Raw genomic sequence first — 19263 nt, 5'->3', positions numbered from 1 at the left:
GTTGTGAACATTTCCTTTCAGAAAAACAGTCTGGACGGCAAAGAGATGAAGAAAGGCAGCATGTTGACGGTAAAATGAAGTCTAACACTGTCTGAATACTCTGGTCAGAATTAAGGCAAATAAAAGTGCTTCGTTTGTCAAATCTGTCGAGGTGGACACAAAACAATCTGTAAACACTTAACAAGGCAGTTAGAAGCCATTAAAACACGTCAAACTCCTGCTATGTGATGTTTGTTCATAAAAAAAACTATAAAACATCTTAGAATTGAAATTCCAAATAAAATAATCTGAGAAACGAAATAAAAAGATTGCACTTGTTTGGTCTTCCATTCGGCAGCGTGGATGTTCATCAGTCCAAAACTCACATTATGTTCCTGATATTTGCTGAAAAAGACATTTTGCTCAACAGTAAATGTTTTTCTTTGTTCTCACAGGAATGTAGAACGTCCACTTTTTATACGTGGAGAAGCTGAAGAGGAGCAGTGGTCTGAAGTTTCCCTTTTTCTGAATGAAACAGGCAACATATGTTTGTTTGTTTGTGAAAACATGCAGCATATGGTCAACCGACACCAATGTGCTGCTACAGGAGCCAGAAGAGCTCAGAAAGCATCACCTCACAGAGGTAGAATTATAATCTCTTCATGTTGTGTTAAATGGGATTATAAAGTCAATAAAAAACTGATCTCTCAGGTCTTTGTGTTGTTTGTCAATAAAGAAATAAAAACTGTAGATAGACAGTAAAAAAAAAAAAAAAAACTCATGATCTGTTGGTATAAAAGCTATTCCTGGTTAAAATGAGCTGTTTCTGTGCTTAGAGGCAGAACTCTGAAAGCATCTTGATGAAAGTCGACTGTTTGTGTCGTGCTGGTGGAAGAATTCCTCTGCAGCTGTGTGTGTTGGCGAGGTAGACCTGCCGCTCTTCTTCATGCCCCACCAAGCACCTGGAGGTGACTCGCAAACATGTAAACCTCGTTTCATGTGTTCAGATCAGTCTGCAAATGCACAAACTTCCCTTCACATCCGTGTCACCGCTGCAGAGTTTCATCACTTTCATGTGAAACGATGAAGAAACAAATTTTAACATTCGCTCAGTTTTTTTTGTGGACATGATTTTGCACAAAACAAATAATCTGGTGCTGCAGCCAGACTGTTGAGTAAAATCTGACGCCCAGAGTGAGTTTTACATGTTTGAAAGTCATCATCTACTTTTATGTCCAAAACAGAACAAAGTGGAAGTAGAAAAAGATCGTTTCCTGCCGTTTCAGACACTTCAGTGTAAGATGAAGTTCAGTCGGTGACGGCCCATGGCTGGATCTCCCCGCTGCCAAATATGGTGTAGAAGAGGGCGCCACCGGTGTTGATCCCAGCGGCGACCCAGAACACTTTCCTCCAGCCTGCCAGGGTGTGCTGCCGACCACAGAAGAAGAAGCATCAGCAGGATGTTGAAGGAGTCGCACCAGCCTGAAGTTAACCGTCATTTATTCCTTACATAAAGATGAGTTTTATTCACGCTGGACTGTCAAATATCTAGTTTAAGAGACGATTTCTGACCAGAGTTGTTTTCCTTTAAAGATAATCAGCTTTGATTTTCTACAAATATCTGAACTGCAGAAATCTGTAGGAGATAAACTCTAATCTACCTACGAGCCGATGCATCTTTATTTACAAAACACCCTTCAAGTCAAACTGGAGGTCCGACAGCGCCGCGTACAAAGAGAAAGGACACAAGTTATTTGCAGAATGAAGACCAGATTAAAGCTGTTTACACTGTTGATGTTTACAGAAAGAGGCTAAAGATGCAGCTTTTAGCTCAGCTTTTCATTAATCTAGTTTGATCTCAATTTATTTTATTTTATTAAAACTTTAAGCACATTATTTTATGAAATCTTTTATATGTATTTTTTATCATTGCTGCACTTATTGTGATTCTTAGGTTCTTTAAGTTTTGCTTTCCTCATGGGGATCCTCCACACTGGAGGTTGTTGTCACGGTGATAAACGCTGTCTGGGTGGCAGGTTTCCTGCACCGTAGCCTTATGGCTGTGAGCTAAACCCCAGCCTGCTTCCATCTGGGTGGTTGCTGTTGCTACGTCCCCTGTGAAAGCTGGGTGGTGGGGGTCCTGTGGGCTGAACCCCAGCCTGCTCCCATCTGGGTGGTTGCTGTGGCAACGACCCCCATGGACGTGGGAGGACTGACTCTTCGTGTGGACGGATCCCAAAGATATTGTTTCCTCACATCAGCATCAAGCCAGATGTTTACCTTTATTTTTTTTTTTTATTTGTTTGTATCTTCATTCATCAAGAGAGAAGTTCGGGAGTCATGTTAGAGTGGGTGGCAGTAGGACTTTGAGTGTGTGTGTGTGTGTGTGTGTGTGTGTGTATTATCGTGTGAAAGAGAATATGATGAGTGTGTTTTTAGTTATTTTAACCTGCATGAATTGTTTTTATCCTGTAAACACTTTGTGTTGCCTCTGTTATGGAAACTGCTTTATGAATAAAGTTTGCTTTGATTTAGTTTTCATATCAAACCAGCTGCTTGCTGTTAGAGACTCACGTCTTCAGTGAAGTATCCGGTCACGATCGGCGCCACGACACCTGGAACCGTCCCGAATGTGTTGGTGATTCCTAGAAGGAATCCTGCAAACCTGCCGGGAGAGGAAAACACGTTAAAGAAGCCTTAAAAAACATCCAGACATAAGCAATGAAAGAACGGCTGGATTTCAGGACGTCGCCCAATCTGCATCCACACGTCATCCTGCCAAAGTCTAGTGGACTTTAACAAGATCCCACATGGAAAACAACATTAGAGGTTTTTAATCAAAGTTCTTATCCTCCATGTCACCACTGTATGGAAATCCTTGCAGGGACTCTGGACAATGTTGATCATAAATTTTAGCATTTGCTACATCGTAGCAGAGTTAGCTTTGACATCTGCAGTTTCCAGTTTGTAATTATTATTTTCAATAATTCCCAATCTGGCTGAACAACTTATGTTTTGTTGTTGACCAGTCCTGTCTGACATGACAGCAGAACGGTGGTCTGGCTCAACAACCGTCCTCTGCCAAGAGCAGCCTTTCGGATAATAGGCTCCCCTTAATTCTTACATTTTACTCTTTATTATTATCCATCCATCCATCTTCATGCCGCTTATCCGGGGTCGGGTCGCGGGGGCAGCAGCCTAAGCAGGGAAGCCCAGACTTCCCTCTCCCCAGCCACATTTGCCAACTCTGCGGGGGGGATCCCGAGGCGTTCCCAGGCCAGCTGAGAGATATAATCCCTCCAGCGTGTCCTGGGTCTTCCCCGGGGTCTCCTCCCAGAGGGACGTGCCTGGAACACCTCACCAGGGAGGTCCAGGAGGCATCCTGACCAGATGCCCGAGCCACCTCAACTGGTTCCTTTCGATGCGGAGGAGCAGCGGCTCTAGTCTGATCTCCTCCCGGATGACTGAGCTCCTCACCCTATCTCTAAGGGAGAGCCCGGCCACCCTGCGGAGGAAACTCATTTCAGCTGCCTGTATACAAGATCTTGTTCTTTCGGTCACGACCCACAGCTTATGACCATAGGTGAGGGTAGGAACGTAGATCGACTGGTAAATCGAGAGCTTCGCCTTCTGGCTCAGCTCCTTCTTCACCACGACAGACCGGCGCAGAGTCTGCATTACTGCAGACGCCGCACCGATCTGTCTGTCGATCTCACGCTCCATCCTTCCCTCACTCATGAACAAGACCCCGAGATATTTAAACTCCTCCACTTCAGGCAGGACCTGACTCCCGACCCGGAGAGGACAATCCACCCTATTCCGGCTGAGGACCATGGTCTCAGATTTGGAGGTGCTGGTTCTCATCCCGGCTGCTTCTCACTCGGCTGCGAATCGCTCAAGCGAAAGCTGGAGATCACGACCAGATGAAGCCAACAGGACTACGGCATCTGCAAAAAGCAGAGACCCAATCCTGAGGCCACCAAGTCGGTTCCCCTCAACACCTCGGCTGCGCCTAGAAATTCAGTCCATATAAGTTATGAAAAAAACTGGTGATAAAGGACAGCCTTGGCGGAGTCCAACCCTCACTGGAAACTAATTCGTTTTAGGAGGAGGTGTACTCCGGGGTCGAAGTCAAATGCCTTCTCCAGGTCCACAAAGCACATGTAGACTGGTTGGACAAACTCCCATGCCCCCTCCAGGACCCCAAAGAGGGTATAGAGCTGGTCCACTGTTCCGCGACCAGGACGAAAACCACACTGCTCCTCCTCAATCCGGGATTCGACTATCCGGCGGACCCTCCTCTCCAGGACCCCTGAATAGACCTTACCAGGGAGGCTGAGGAGTGTGATTCCCCTGTAATTGGAACACACCCTCCGGTCCCCCTTCTTAAAAAGGGGGACCAACACCCCAGTCTGCCAGTCCAGCGGTACTGTCCCCGATGTCCACGCGATGCTGCAGAGGCGTGTCAGCCAGGACAGCCCCACAGCATCCAGAGCCTTAAGGAACTCCGGGCAGATCTCATCCACCCCCGGGGCCTTGCTGCCAAGGAGCTTTTTGACCACCTCAGCGACTTCAGCCCCAGAGATAGGAGAGTCCACCCCTGAGTCCGCCAGCTCTGCTTCCTCATCGGAAGATGTGTTGGTAGGATTGAGGAGGTCTTTGAAGTATTCCCTCCACCGACCCACAACGTCCTGAGTTGAGATCTCCCCAAGCAGCTCCCCATCTCCACTGTACACAGTGTTGATGGAGCACTGCTTCCCCCCCCTGAGCCGCCGGATGGTGGACCAGAATCTCCTCGAAGCCGTCCGGAAGTCTTTCTCCATGGCCTCGCCGAACTCCTCCCATGCCCGAGTTTTTGCCTCGGCAACAGCTGAAGCCGCATGCCGCTTAGCCTGTCAGTACCCATCAGCTGCCTCCAGAGTCCCACAGGCCAAGAAGGCCTGATAGGACTCCTTCTTCAGCTTGACAGCATCCCTCACTGCTGGTGTCCACCAACGAGTCCTGGGATTACCGCCACGACAGGCACCAACGACCTTACAGCCACAGCTCCGGCTGGCCGCCTCAGCAATAGAGGCACGGAACACAGCCCATTCGGACTCAATGTCCCCCGCCTCACTCGGGACATGTTCGAAGCTCTGCTGAAGGTGGGAGTTGAAGCTCGCTCTGACGGGGGACTCAGCCAGGCGTTCCCAGCAGACCCTCACAACACGTTTGGGCCTGCCAGTTCTGACCGGCTTCCTCCCCCACCATCTGAGCCAACTCACCACCAGGTGGTGATCAGTTGACAGCTCCGCCCCCCTCTTCACCCGAGTGTCCAAGGCATGTGGCCGCAGGTCCGACGATACAACTACAAAAACGATCATCAAACTGCGGCCCAGAGAATCCTGATGCCAGGTGTACATATGGACATTCGTTATGGACAATCCATGACGAGCACAGAAGTCCAATAAGAAGACACCATTTGGGTTCAGAGGGGGAGGACCATGCCTCCCAATCACTCCCCTCCAGGTCTCACTGTCATTGTCCACGTCCTGGCTGAACTTTATTTTACATAGCTGAATTCAATATTTCTTTTTATTATTTTACTGAATTATTAATTTTATCATTTTTTAAAAAAATAATTTTATTTGATTTTATGTCATTTTATTTTCCAAATATTACAGTTTATTAATCTAAAAAAATCACCAGAAGTTCTTCAGCAGGAATAAAAGATTCAGGCTGAGAATCACAAGCAGTAAAACTGACCATAAGTCACCTCAGTTATTTAATCTTCTCTCACATGTTTGCATCTGTATTTGACAGTAAAAGAAGCTTTTTTGATAATTTGTTTATCCAAAAATCTTTAAACATTCTTTGATGTCTTCTGTTGCAAAAAAAAGGTGATCTACTGAACATCAGAAATGTCTGACTACTTTCTAAACTAGACAGTTAAATAAATGAATGATTAAAATGTGGAGAGATCAGCTGGCACCAACCGAGGAGCGATGTCTATCTGGTTGATGTAGACTCCAGAGGCGCTGATCCCTCCTAAGCTGGTGCAGAGCGTGAGGAAGGTGACGGTGAGGATATGGTCGCAGCCGGCATAACAGACGGCGGCGAGGAAAACCGCCTGCAGCAGCAGACCTGTGGAGAGACCAGCTAGGTGATCATTTCAGGCTTTTAGGACCAGATGAAAAAGCAAATACACGACTGGAACAACCGGCTTCATGTAGGCGAGTAAACCGAAGCTGCACCACATCAGTTATTGCTGTTAGATGTATTGATGACATGACTTGACGTTTATAAACAAACTCGGGCGCTTTAATGAGGGCTGCATTCTTTTTCTGCAGCTTGACAACATGAGTGGAACCACCATCCGTCGTTCCAAATCCAATCCAAACTCGTGTGAAAAAAGGTTTATTTTCTTATATTGTATTTTATTGTTTCTTTAGTTCATATTTATTCAACAAATTAAGACATAAAATTAATTATCTGTGGTTTATTATTAACCTGCTTTGACGTTCGTGTAACTTTGAGCTCCTACTGCAATGCATTGTGGTCTATACTGACCCGTCTAGTGACCATCGATGCGCACTAGTTTTCAAGATGCATTGTGGGTAATTTAAAGTGCACTACTCTTGTCTCGCTGGACATTTGGACACCCCTAGAAAATGGCGCGAGCACTAATCAGGGCACTGTGTCGGGAAAAGGGTGGACAATCTGATAAACCCTGGTTACCAGTGTGGTCTGGTTGGAGACACACAGTCAGATTCTGCACTCCTAACAGCATTAAAACACTCGAGAAACAAAAATAAAATACCACAAAATCACACGAACAGAAATAGAAGAAATTTAAACAAAAATACACAAAAAGAAATTTAAAGAAAAAATAACAAATGCCTAAAATACATTAAGAGACGTTATAAGTCTAAACTACATTAAAAGATAAACAGACCAGTTTTCATGCTGTGCCACAAACCAGGGAGTGAAAATGTGTTTGAAGATGTGATTTAAAAGGTTTCCAGTGGGGGCTGGTTTGATCGGAGGGGCTTGTTATGCCTGTGCTGAAAAAGCTTGGTCCCCTCTGGTTTTAAGTCTGGATGTAGGAACAACAAGGAGGAGCTGATCTACAGAACTCTGAACTTGTTCTGGGGAGGCTTTCTTACCGATGAGTGTGAAGATCTTGCGTACGGTGGTGACAGCCAACACCCTCCTCTCGATGAGGTTGTCTGCGACGACGCCAGACAGCGTGGACACCACCACGCTGCCGAGGTACGGGAACGCTGACAGGAAGCCATTCTGACACAGAAATTCAGAGGATCAGCTGTTATTGTCCTGATGGATGAAGGGTCCTCATTCATTATTACAACTGAAAAATCACAAGTGAGAGGATCATATGTGGACACTCAGTTTGGAAGGAGCAGCAGTAAAGCTCTGAGTGTCCGTCTGTTTATTAGATTATTATTAAATGTTTCTTAGACAGCAGGATTTTAAATTGTGATTTACATATAAACGTACATTTACATGGCAGAAAAATCTGGACCAACGATCTTCCACAAAGACCAGGCTGCTGAAGACAGTAATGATGCGTTTTACTGTTAGCAGAGAATTTATCATGTATTTATCCCAGCAGATCATATGAAGCATTATGAACATGTTTGTAGTGACATATTTAATCTAAATCAAAGTCACTATTAACCTCTTCTTGACAAGAGTCCCCTGAACAGAAAGCAGCAATGCTAACGTGTAGCATAGCAACATGACGGAGACAAACTCCGCTACAGAACTCTACCAAGCATCAGAAAAGTGTCCACTCACAGCTTCCGATCTTTTCTCCACACAAACATGACGTCACGTGAAAACAGACTCTGCTGATCACAAAGACGTCTGTCTCGCTGCGGGACGAAAACCCAGAAATCATGTTTTCTTCTGAAAAACTGCCAATGTGTCTCCTGTGACTCTCTCCTGCTGGTTTCCATGGCAACGAAGGTCCTGCTAGTTGCCATGGTGATGGAGGTTTTATAGTGAAGTATTCTCTCTTCCTATTATAAACTATGTAGGTCTTGATGTCCTTCTGGACCGTCATAGTGTTTCTAAGGTGAGTGTGGGGTCTAAACCTGGATTCTCCTGACTCTGACCGTTGATATAGATGTCCACCATCATCATCATCATCAGCTGATGGCTTCCTCAGATATTTACCTGGTAACACCTTTTATTAAACACCTGGAAAACTGCTCAGCTTCACTTTTCACCTCCTGCTATAGAACAGTTCCTCAGCAGACGGGACTTTACTGGTTCCCAGGCGAACTGAGCTGCTGTTTTCTGGTTTTCACAGATATTATTGGTTTTCTGTTAGGAGGAGGTAACCTGTACATGCTCGACTGTGTTCCATGTGAATTTACTCTGACAGAGTAACACGTGTTGATTCTGACATGTCTGCAGTAATCTCTCAGAGCTTCCTGTAGAAACCAGGATCATACACACCGCTTCGCTTTTGTTTCAGACCCGAGGCAGAACAATAGGCCTCAACTAGAACTGAATTATTGTTGTATTAAATGCTCTGAAAATAGCTTCTTCCTCTTTACTCTTCACTCATGTAAGACCGACGGTGTGAGGAAATCAGGAGGACGTTACGAGAGCCAAAAGGTTTTGTTACTATAACTGACATCTGGTGGTCACGTTGGACACAGGAACCATCCCAACAGTCATCAAAAACCTGAAATAAACCCAGAACCTCGTGACTTTACGGACCTTTATCTGATCTGATGTTCCCCTTCTCTTCTTTACAAAATAATGGAGCAACACATGGCGCAAAAAGCAGTTCTGTCTTTCCAAGAAGTAAAAATACTCGTTATAGGCTCACTATATCTACACAATTTTTTTTATACATCCATGTTGAGTTGTTTTATCTCCTTGACTACATGTTTTGGTCTGTAAGTCTTCAGTACAAAGAACAAACAGAAACGTCTTTATCAGTCTTGTTTTGGTTAGTCTCATGACTGAACTTCACCTGCGAGGAAGAGGAGGGTGGTGACTGCTTCTGTCAGAGGACAAAATATGCTGTTTACTCTTTTTAAGGCAGAAAAACATGCTGATTTGGAGCAAATTCCTCCCAAAAATTACTAAACTTCTGCAAAAAGCATAAAAAATGCATCCCATGATTTCCTGGATTTTTGGGAAAAAAGCCAAACTAAGCAGAACAGACGATGTTACCACAGGTTCTGCATGCACTTCTTTCAGCAGTGATCATACATCTACATGTGTTACAGCACCAGCATAGCTGCTAGAATACATAAACGCCTCATTCCTAGTACACAAAACATCATTATTTAGCAAGATGACTGGATACTAAAAGAAGCAGAGATTTTTTTAATCATAAAAAACACATTTTTGACAGAAACTCTTAATATTTGTGTTTTTCAAACAATAAACTGAAGCATAAATAAATGCAAAGCTCACCGATTGCAGGTCAAAGTGCAGGATGTCGTTCATGTAGGTGGGCAGCGATGTCAGCAGGGTATAAAATGCCCAGTTGGAGCACATCTGGGTGATGATGATGGCCCAGAGAGGGACAGAAAACAGCATGGACAGCAGAGGCAGAGTCCAGCCGTGACCCGTACCCTGAGAAGATCACATCACAATCCTCATTTAGCACCAATTGAAGGACTCATTGCAACATCGCACAACTGCTGTTCATGGCATTAAACTCGCTTCTCTCTCCACCACCTGCTCAGCCATCGGCTATGCTGAAAACTATCGGCCGGTCTCACTGGTGCCTTTCTTATCTAAACTACTACAGCGTGCAGTCTTCAGTCAAATCTTGCAGTTCCTCCATTATGAAAACCTTTTTGATCCATATCAGTCTGGCTTTAAGCAGGACCATTCCACTGAAACTGCTCCCCTGTCTATTACCGATTCCCTCCGGCTTGCCAGGTCCACTGGTCAATCCTCAGTCCTGAAACTTCTGGACCAGGTCCACTGGTCAATCCTCAGTCCTGAAACTTCTGGACTTGTCTGCTGCTTTTGACACAGTGAACCATCAGATTCTCCTCTCTACACTCTCTGAGCTCGGCATCTCTGGATCTGTCCTCTCCTGGTTCTCGTCCTAACTCTCAGGAAGATCCTTCAGAGTATCCTGGCGAGGAGAAGTGTCCAGCTCACGAGTTGAAAACAGGGGTGCCCCAAGGGTCGGTGCTTGGCCCTCTTCTCTTCTACACCTACACCTCCTCACTTTGTGCAGTCATAAGCTCTCACGGCTTCTCCTATCACTGTTACGCTGATGACACTCCGCTTTTCCTCTCCTTTCCTTCAGATGACACAACCGCCTCAATGAGAATATCAGCTTGCCTTGCTGATAACTTGGCATGTGTAACAAGAGTGATATGTCTCTCATTCTTTTATGTTTGGAATTTCATCAAATCCTGATCTAAACCAGGAAATCTCCACTTTATTAATGTTCAGACTGTGTTCAACAAATTGTCTATGCTCCAGTTTTAATACTGGTACTGCCCCTTTAAGAAGTCGCTGTCTGATGACGTCAGCACTGCATTGTTCTCAGCCCGCGCTGCAAAGCTCTCAGTCCGCACTTTGCAGTCTGAGAGGAGGTATGGGCCATTTTTCTGCTCATAATTAACAAAGTGTTTGATTATTTTGACTGTATAAATTGAATGTTTATGATTATTAATTTATAGGAGCTGTAGACACAAAGTTTTGTGCTGTTTATTTTGTGCATTTACTTGAGTTTGTAGTATTCACATATATCATGCAGCTACAAGGTCTTCCTTTGTGTCTGCTAACAGGAGGCTGATGACCAACCTGTGTGAAGCAAGCTGCATGTTACAGCACTTTTCTGTTTGTTTGTACAGAATGCTATTAAAGAACAACTAGCAGCTGCTGTGGTCCAGATGTTTCATTCAATGTCACGTGCAAGAACACAACGCAGAAAGAACAAGTAATTCACGGGTGTGGACAAGGTCAGGAAGACCAAGAAAGGACAGCAGACACACTCCCATTACACATGGATGAAGGCTCGCCACCTTCAGCTGTCCAAGACAGAGCTCAATGTCTGTCCAACCAATCCTTCCTTACATCCGCAACTAAGTTTGAAGCTTGACTCTATCACACTTGTTCCTACGTCTACTGCCCGGAGTCTTGGCGTCATGGTGGATGACCAGTTGACCTTTAAGGTCCATGTTGCCTCAGTTGCCCGTACCTGCCGCATTTGCTCTCTACAACATCAAGAGAATCAGACATACCTGACAGAACACACGACTCAGCTTTTGTTTCAGGCTCTGGTCATCTCGCGCATCGATTACTGCAGTTCCCTGCTGGCAGGTCTGCCTGCATGCTCTATTAAACCTCTGCAGATGATCCAGAATGCTGCAGCGCGTCCGGTTTTCAACCAACCCAAAGAGCTCATGTCATTGGCTTCCAGTTGCAGCACGCATCAAATTTAAAGCTTTGCTTCTGGCTTGCAAAACAATAACTGAAACGGCTCCCGTCTACCTTCACTCCCTGATCCAGACCTACACTCCCTCTCGACAGCTACGTTCCACCAGTGAAAGGCGCCTCGTGTTACCACCAATACATGGGACTAAATCCCAATCCAGACTATTTTCCTCTGTTGTGCCACGATGCTGGAATGATCTCCCAAACTCTGTCCGCTCTGCAGAGTCCCTGTCTACTTTTAAGAACAAGCTGAAGACTCAGCTCTTCAAGGAGCACTTCAACACTTAGTATAGCTGTATTTATTGGAAAGTGGGAGAACTTAGCCCAGTTCTTTGCAACAAATATTATGGTATTAATTCTTTGTATGGCTGCAAAGTGGCATGGTGGTTAGCACTGTGGCCTCACAGCAATAAGGTTGCTGGTTTGATCCTTGGCTGGGGCAAGGTTTGGTCAGTGGCCTTTCTGTGTGGAGTTTGCATGTTCTCTCTCACTCATATGTAAGTCGCTTTGGATAAAAGCATCTGCTAAATGACTGGAGAATCAAATAGAACAAAAACAAACTCTGTTTAACCAGGATTATTCAGATATTTAGACACAAAAAAAACACCACAATGAAAGGACATCTGAAGGACTGAGAGCTAACACACGAGAGCAGAAATGGAAATGGGAACAGGAAGTCTGATAAGGGAAGTGAGGAGAAATAATCCACAGCAGGCAGAAAATGTCTGACAAATTGGTTTCTCAGAGCCGCTTTAGGCTGCAACTCTCACTCCTGCACAAACGTTGTGAGTGTTCATAAAACAGATGTAGAAATGTTCATAAACAAAGAAAACGAAGAGCAACACATGGAAGCAGAAGGTCAGCAAGACAAGACAGCACCTGAGGTCCAATGGCGGTTACGATATAATCCCTCTCCTGTTCGCTGATTCGCCGATGAGTGCGAGGGTCATCAGAAACCAGCAGGAACCAGAAGACCGCCCAGATGCAACCAGCACCCCCTAAGAGAGGAAATAAATCATGAAAAGATGGCATAATGAACTGTAATAAAATAAGAAACAAAGGACGCAACTTTCGTGTCTGATCACATCTGTCAGCATTTCCTTCACTTACCACACAAGTAGAAGACAGCGGGCCAGCCGAGCATCTCGCAGAGGAAGCTGGTGAGCGGCAGGGCCACAAAGGCCCCAAAGCTGCCCCCGGCCCCCGACAGGGTAATCAGGCGAGAGCGCTCCAGAGGAGGAGCCCACCGAGCCCACATTGCCATCATGGCCGGGAAGGTAACCCCCTGCAGAAACAGAACCCTTACTGGAGAAAACATCCTCGGAGCCATGTCTTCCAGAGCTGCGTCATGTCATCAAATATGCAGATTTAACAAGATTTTATCACCAAATAAAGAGCCCGGTTTGTATGTGGCATTACCTCCCCAACACCTTCCAACACTCGCAGTGCAAACAGCCAGTACGGCCCCCACTTGGCAGCCAGAGGGGTGAGGATGGTGAGGGCAGCTGTTCCCAACACACCCAGGCCGAGGAAGATCTTCCCCCCGTAGTGACCGGCCAGGTAGCCCCCTGGGATCTGCGTGAAGAGGTAGCCGAAGAAGAAGGCTCCAAGCAACCAACCCTGAATCTCTGCATCCCAGGGGTACTGAGGGGTCTTGGGGCAAGAAGACAAAGCGAGGCGGTGTCAAAACATGCAAAATGCACACATCCACATGCACAGCTGTTGGAATTCTGAAGACTTTACCCCCTCTGGTTGCTGGAGCACATCACTGGTGTTTTCTGGCCTTGACGGCAGCGGGCAGGCGTGGACAACAGAGCTGTTTTCTGCAACTTCAGTATCTGTGGTGTTCACCATGGCAACCATAGCGATGCTGAGGTTGACGCGGAGACCGTAGACCACAGCTAAGCCGAGGAACATGAGCACGGCGAGGTTGAGGCGAGCAGAGCAGCACTGAGGAGGAACTGAAAGAGCGATACAGCTGAAATTCCTTTCTAAAGTCGATGGCAGCAGTCCTCCAGCTTGAGTTCATTTCATGATTAATAGTTTACGTTAAAAATTATTTCTCAAATTATTCGTGTTTAATTTGAAATGTGTCTAAATGATCCTCTTAGAGTTCATGGAACCAGAGTTTGGTGCTGTTGAGGCTGGGACGTTTGGTTGTTTGCTGCTCACAATGTACCGACAGAATTCAGAGAAGATCTTTGCAATAATATGTTGTAATGCCATAATGCCGTACATAACGCCATAATAGCTTGATTTCGTAATGCTGTAATGTCGTCATGCCGTAATGTCGTCATGCTGTAATGTCATAATGCTATAACGTTGTAAAGCCATAATGCCGTTATATTGTAATGTCATAATAGCTTGATTTTGTAATGCTGTAACGTCGTAATGCCATAATGCCATAATGCCATAATGCTTAATTTCATAATATCATAATAAAGTCAAGCCAAACTGGCATAATGTCGTAATGGCTTAATTTTGTAATTTCGTAATGCCATAATGCGATAATCTCGTAATGGCATAACATCATAATGGCTTAATTTTGTGATGTTGTAATGCCGTTGTGCTGTAACACTGTAATGTTGTAACACCATAATGTTGTCATGCCATAATGGCTTAATTTTGTAATGCTGTAACATCGTAATGCCATAATGTCATAATGCCATAATTGCTTAATTTTGTAATGTTGTAATGTTGTAATGCAGTTACGCAGTAACGCGGTAACGGCGTAACGCTGTAATGCCATAATGCAGGTAATGGCTTAATTTCGTAATGTTGTAATGCCATAAAGCCGTAATGACGTTATGCCATAGTGTCGTTATGCCATAACGCCATAATGTTATAACCCCATAATGTTGTAATAGCATAACGTTGTAGTGGCTTAATTTGTGATGTTGTAATTCCGTAATGCTGTAACGCTGTAATGTTGTAACAACATAACGTCCTAATGCCATAACATTGTAATGTGTAATGCCGTAATGCCGTAAAGCCATAATGTCATAATGTCGTAATGCTGTTATAGCTTAATTTTGTAACGTTATAATGTAATGCTGGCTTAATTTCATAGAGTCATAATGCTGTAATGCCATTATGTCATAATGCTGTAATGCCATTATGTCATAATGCTGTAATGGCTTAATTTCGTAATGTCATAACGCCATAATGACGTAATGCCGTAATGCCATAATGTCGTAACGTCGTAATGCCATAATACCATAATGTTCTAATGCCATAATGTGGTAATGTCATCATGCTTTAATGCCATAATGTCGTGATGCCGTAACATCGTAATGTCATAATGCGGTAACATCGTTATGCCACAACATCGTAATCTGATCTCATAGTGTTGTAATGCCATAACGCCATAACGCTGTAATTTTGTAACGCAGTATTATCATTATGCCATAATGTCGTAATGTCATAGTGCTGTAATGCTGTAATGTCGTAATGCCATAACATCATCATGCTGTAACACGGTAACATCGTTATGCAACAACATTGTAATGTCATAGAGCTGTAATGCCGTAACGCCGTAACATCATTATGCAACAACATTGTAATGTCATAGAGCTGTCATGCCGTAACGCCGTAACATCGTTATGCAACAACATTGTAATGTCATAGAGCTGTAATGCCGTAACGCCGTAACATCATTATGCAACAACATTGTAATGTCATAGAGCTGTAATGCCGTAACGCCGTAACATCATTATGCAACAACATTGTAATGTCATAGAGCTGTCATGTCGTAACGCCGTAACATCATTATGCAAAAACATTGTAATGTCATAGAGCTGTAATGCCGTAACGCCGTAACATCATTATGCAAAAACATTGTAATGTCATAGAGCTGTAATGCCGTAACGCCGTAACATCATTATGCAACAACATTGTAATGTCATAGAGCTGTCATGCCGTAACGCCGTAACATCATTATGCAAAAACATTGTAATGTCATAGAGCTGTCATGCCGTAACGCCGTAACATCATTATGCAAAAACATTGTAATGTCATAGAGCTGTCATGCCGTAACGCCGTAACATCGTTATGCCACAACATCGTAATGTCATAGTACTGTAATGCCATAACGCCATAATGCCGTAATGTCACACAGGACTCGGGACCGAAAGAAACTCACTCAGCGGGATGATGTCCATTTAACCCTCTTTGAGTTCATGCAGCTGATAAGGCCTTCTACCCTGGGTTTACTCTTTCACTAACATGTTAGCTGAGTTCATGTGACCTGTTTATGAAATGTGATTCAAGTTGACAGTGTTGTAACCGTTAAGATTTCTGCTGATGCAACGTCCGTGTTTGTGGAGTGAAAAGACTTATAATGAGTTTTCTATGAAGGATGCTGAACAGCAAATATGTGAACATAAATTCCAGGAAGGAAAGAACGTCAGTGATTAAATGAGCAGTGTGTTACAGCAGGGACAGGCAAAGTCCATTCTGCAGGTTTTGGATGTTTCCTGCCGCAGCATCTGAATCAGACTAATGGAATGGACTATTCCATTAGTCCTGCACATTCCTGTTTTAAAGCTGTGTTGCTCGATCCTGTCCTGCCTGTTTTAGATGTTTCCTACTTGATTCTAGTTAACTAAACTGCTTGTCAAGTTCCTCAGAAGCCTGTTAATGACATTTATTCACATCAAAGCAAAATATAAAACATGAATGAGGAACTATCAGGATCCAGAAGCAGACTGGAAGTGACATGTCTGCTTGAAATGGACGGACCTGATTCCAAGTTTACACCGTATAAAGCTGAGAAATGTCCTGCCCAAGATAAACACAAGACTACAGGGACAAGCTGTTCATCAGATACACCAAGCACAATGTTTAGACCCCAAATTCCTCCATTTGCTTCGTATTTTATTAATTTAATTGCTTTATGTTTTGTTTTTATGCGTTTTTATGCATGTATTTTAGAATGCATGTTCAACTGTGGCTTGAGTTAAAGTGCTTTATGAATAAATTGATAATGAAATTGATGATGGAACTGCTCCTATTATGGATTTTTGCCCTGTTTTTTATGATAAAACAACCTTCACTGCATGTTTCCTGTCATGAGAATGTGGAGAATCCCCTTCTGTCTCGTACACGTGTGAAAAAACAAGTCCCGACCTGATTTTCTATGCAATCATGTGAAAACAGCTCATGTTTGCACCTGATTTACCAAAATGATTTAATGAAAGCATGAGGGTTGAAAAGAGCAGCAACAGAGCAGGCTTCTAGCAGCATAAGCCGCATGACATTTCTGCCGCTTTTAGCTGAATAAAGGTTTTTATCATCTTATCATAAATAAAAACTCGTTTGCTGACAAAATAAAGAAATGACGCAGGTTCCTGTGCTGACTCTTCTACAGTTTAAATTTAACAGAATGTTCTTTAAACTTCGGTTTATGCAGATAAAATGAGTTTATTTCAGCAACATGTGATTTTGTTCTACCTGCAGCCACCTGATGGTCACAAGGGCCGTTGAGCTTTTACATAACAGGTAATTTGAACATGCTAAAGATTTGCAGCAGAGTAAAAAGCAGCAGCTGAAGTTGTCCATGTTTGCAGGGTAACTCACCCTCGTCGGTCTTGACGAGAGGTTCGCTGTCCTCGCTCTCGTCTGAAGAGCCGGTGTTGATGGAGCAGCCCTTTGGTGGTGACATGGTGGCGGTCTAACCCAGAAAGTTTAGCCTATAGAATCGTCATGAAAAACCACACGTAAACAATGACATGCAAAGCAAAGAGGATGTGAGATGAACACATTACTGACAGCATCAGAAGTTCTGGATTACTTCCAAAACCCTGCAAGTTTTCCAGAAATATTTCATCTTCCTTCCTCGATTTAGACAGGTGGACATGAAGGTAATAACTGGTGGCCGAAACACTTCTTTCATCACCGTCACGGCCTTGTAATCAATTCTACAAATAACCTGTTAATGAAGAAGCCTCGCTGGTTTCAGATGAAGCATTTTGAATGTAACATCAATAAACCTTCACAAGTTTCACACATGAAGTCAATGTTTGGTCACAGATCTGAATTTAAACAGACTAAATCACAAAAAAAGTCCTTCAGCTGCACATTTTTCAGGATCTAAAATACATCTGTTTGTGCATCGCCTCATAAACGAAGAAAAAAACAACAAATGCTCGAGCTGAAACCAGCTGACGGCATTTCTGTTAAAGAAGTGATCTGATCATCACTAAGTAACCAAAAAAGGGAAAATGTCCACAAAAATACCAGCAATGCTACTAAATATTTAAAAAGAAAACACTAGTTTCTGTAATGTACCGACTTGGTTCCTCATTCGTCCCAGATTAACTGGAAGTGTTCTCGTTTTCAGGCAGGAAGCAAACAAGAAAAAACAGGTTGTTTAAACTGATCATTATCTGTGCAGAAATGTTGGACTTGTAGCTTCAGAGACATTTCCCTCAAACGTCTCAGAACCGCCTGGAGTTTATCTGACAAATGTCAGCTTCAAATCCAGAACATCTCAACATAAGCGGCGACTTTTAAAGCCCTTTTGAGTCTTGATGCATCAATCCATGGGTCTAATCCAATACAGGTTGGTGGGCTCACTGCAGCCTATTCCAGCTGTTAACATGCAGGGAACACCCTGGATGGGTCACTAGTCCATCACAAAGCGATAAACAACCATCCCATTGATTTGTGTTGTACATGAAATGTGCTAAACAAATAAAACCTGCCTTGTCCTGCCTGATCACGTGCGTCTGCAGCTCGAGCCGGGCATGCCCGATGGTCCACAGGACAGCTTTAAACTAAATACTAATACTCTTATACTGTTTAGTAGCCTTGAGATCTGCCTAAGGAAACAATATCAGCCAAATCACTTCATAAAAGAGACGTAAAACACTTTAAAAGATGTCTTAATTTCCTTTAAAAGCACCTTTTGCTTCTGTTTGAAAAGATTTGGCATCATTTTCAGATATTTAATTCACCCAAAAAAAGAAAAAAAAAAACAAATAAATAAATAAATTCCAGAAAATTTAACAAATGTTCCGACCAAAACAAAAACTAAAAATAATAACTTGTAATTTAGAAAAAAAAAATTTTTTTTAAATATTTTTGGTCATGCTTGAAAGTTTCCTTGTTAAAAGTGCTGATCAGCGGCCACAAAGTCTACATACAATCAATAACCAATATCGCTGAGATGTCCTTCAGTCTTTATCTTATCCATCAATCTGGCAGCTGTGTGATGAAAAACTAAATGTGTTTGCTTCTTCCATGTGACACACAAGTCTGCACATGTACGTGAATTATCCATCATGAGATCCTCAGGCGCCAACAACACCCCTACAGAACAATCAATACATTATCAGCATGCATGATTCTACTTTCACTTTTTCACACTTTGGATCAGGAAAAATCTAAAGTTTGACAAAGTGAAGTGAACATCTGCACACCTGAAAAGGAAGAAACTATCTCTTTCTGCTAGGAGGAAGTGATAGCAGCATTGACATGTAAAGATAAAGGCTGAAACTAACCATATCACTGTCTAAACTGGTCTTTGTTGTCTCCATAGAATACAATAAAGTGCACAAAATAACAAAACGTAATGAATTAAAGATATTTTAAGGAAATAATAACAAAAACACCCAATTTGCCACTTAAAATGACAGAATAGGGAGTTTATCAGCCTCCAGGATTTGTGCCTTTCTTTTTAAAAGCATATAAACGTCTAATAACATGACTAAACAGTGAAGCCATTCTACAAATTAAGCCAACATGACAAGTCACAAGAAAGTGTTAAACCATTTATACAAATATTTCCTGAATGCCACTTACCTTTGGGAAAAATCAAGAGGAAATACTTAAGTTTTAGAGAACACAGAAAGCTTC

General features: G+C 43.3%; 1 protein-coding gene across 1 annotated transcript; it reads right to left on the bottom strand.

Annotated features, from left to right (window-relative positions):
- Positions 1 to 1287: 1287 nt before the first annotated feature.
- Positions 1288 to 17098, bottom strand: LOC306769715 (sialin-like; the record flags this gene model as incomplete). Its single annotated transcript, XM_079258410.1, has 10 exons — positions 16984 to 17098; positions 13150 to 13367; positions 12826 to 13059; positions 12517 to 12691; positions 12286 to 12404; positions 9418 to 9579; positions 7125 to 7257; positions 5955 to 6102; positions 2554 to 2644; positions 1288 to 1407 (listed from the first exon to the last, which is right to left on the bottom strand). The coding sequence occupies exons 1-10, from the start codon at positions 17066 to 17068 to the stop codon at positions 1288 to 1290; spliced, it is 1485 nt and encodes a 494-aa protein (XP_079114536.1). The 5' UTR covers positions 17069 to 17098.
- Between the last annotated feature and the right edge of the window lie 2165 nt (positions 17099 to 19263).

This window comes from Telmatherina bonti (genome assembly GCF_933228915.1).
Source record: "Telmatherina bonti genome assembly, chromosome: 19".
In the NCBI taxonomy this organism is placed as follows: Eukaryota; Metazoa; Chordata; class Actinopteri; order Atheriniformes; family Telmatherinidae; genus Telmatherina; species Telmatherina bonti.
This window is presented reverse-complemented; position numbering and strand designations above follow the sequence as displayed.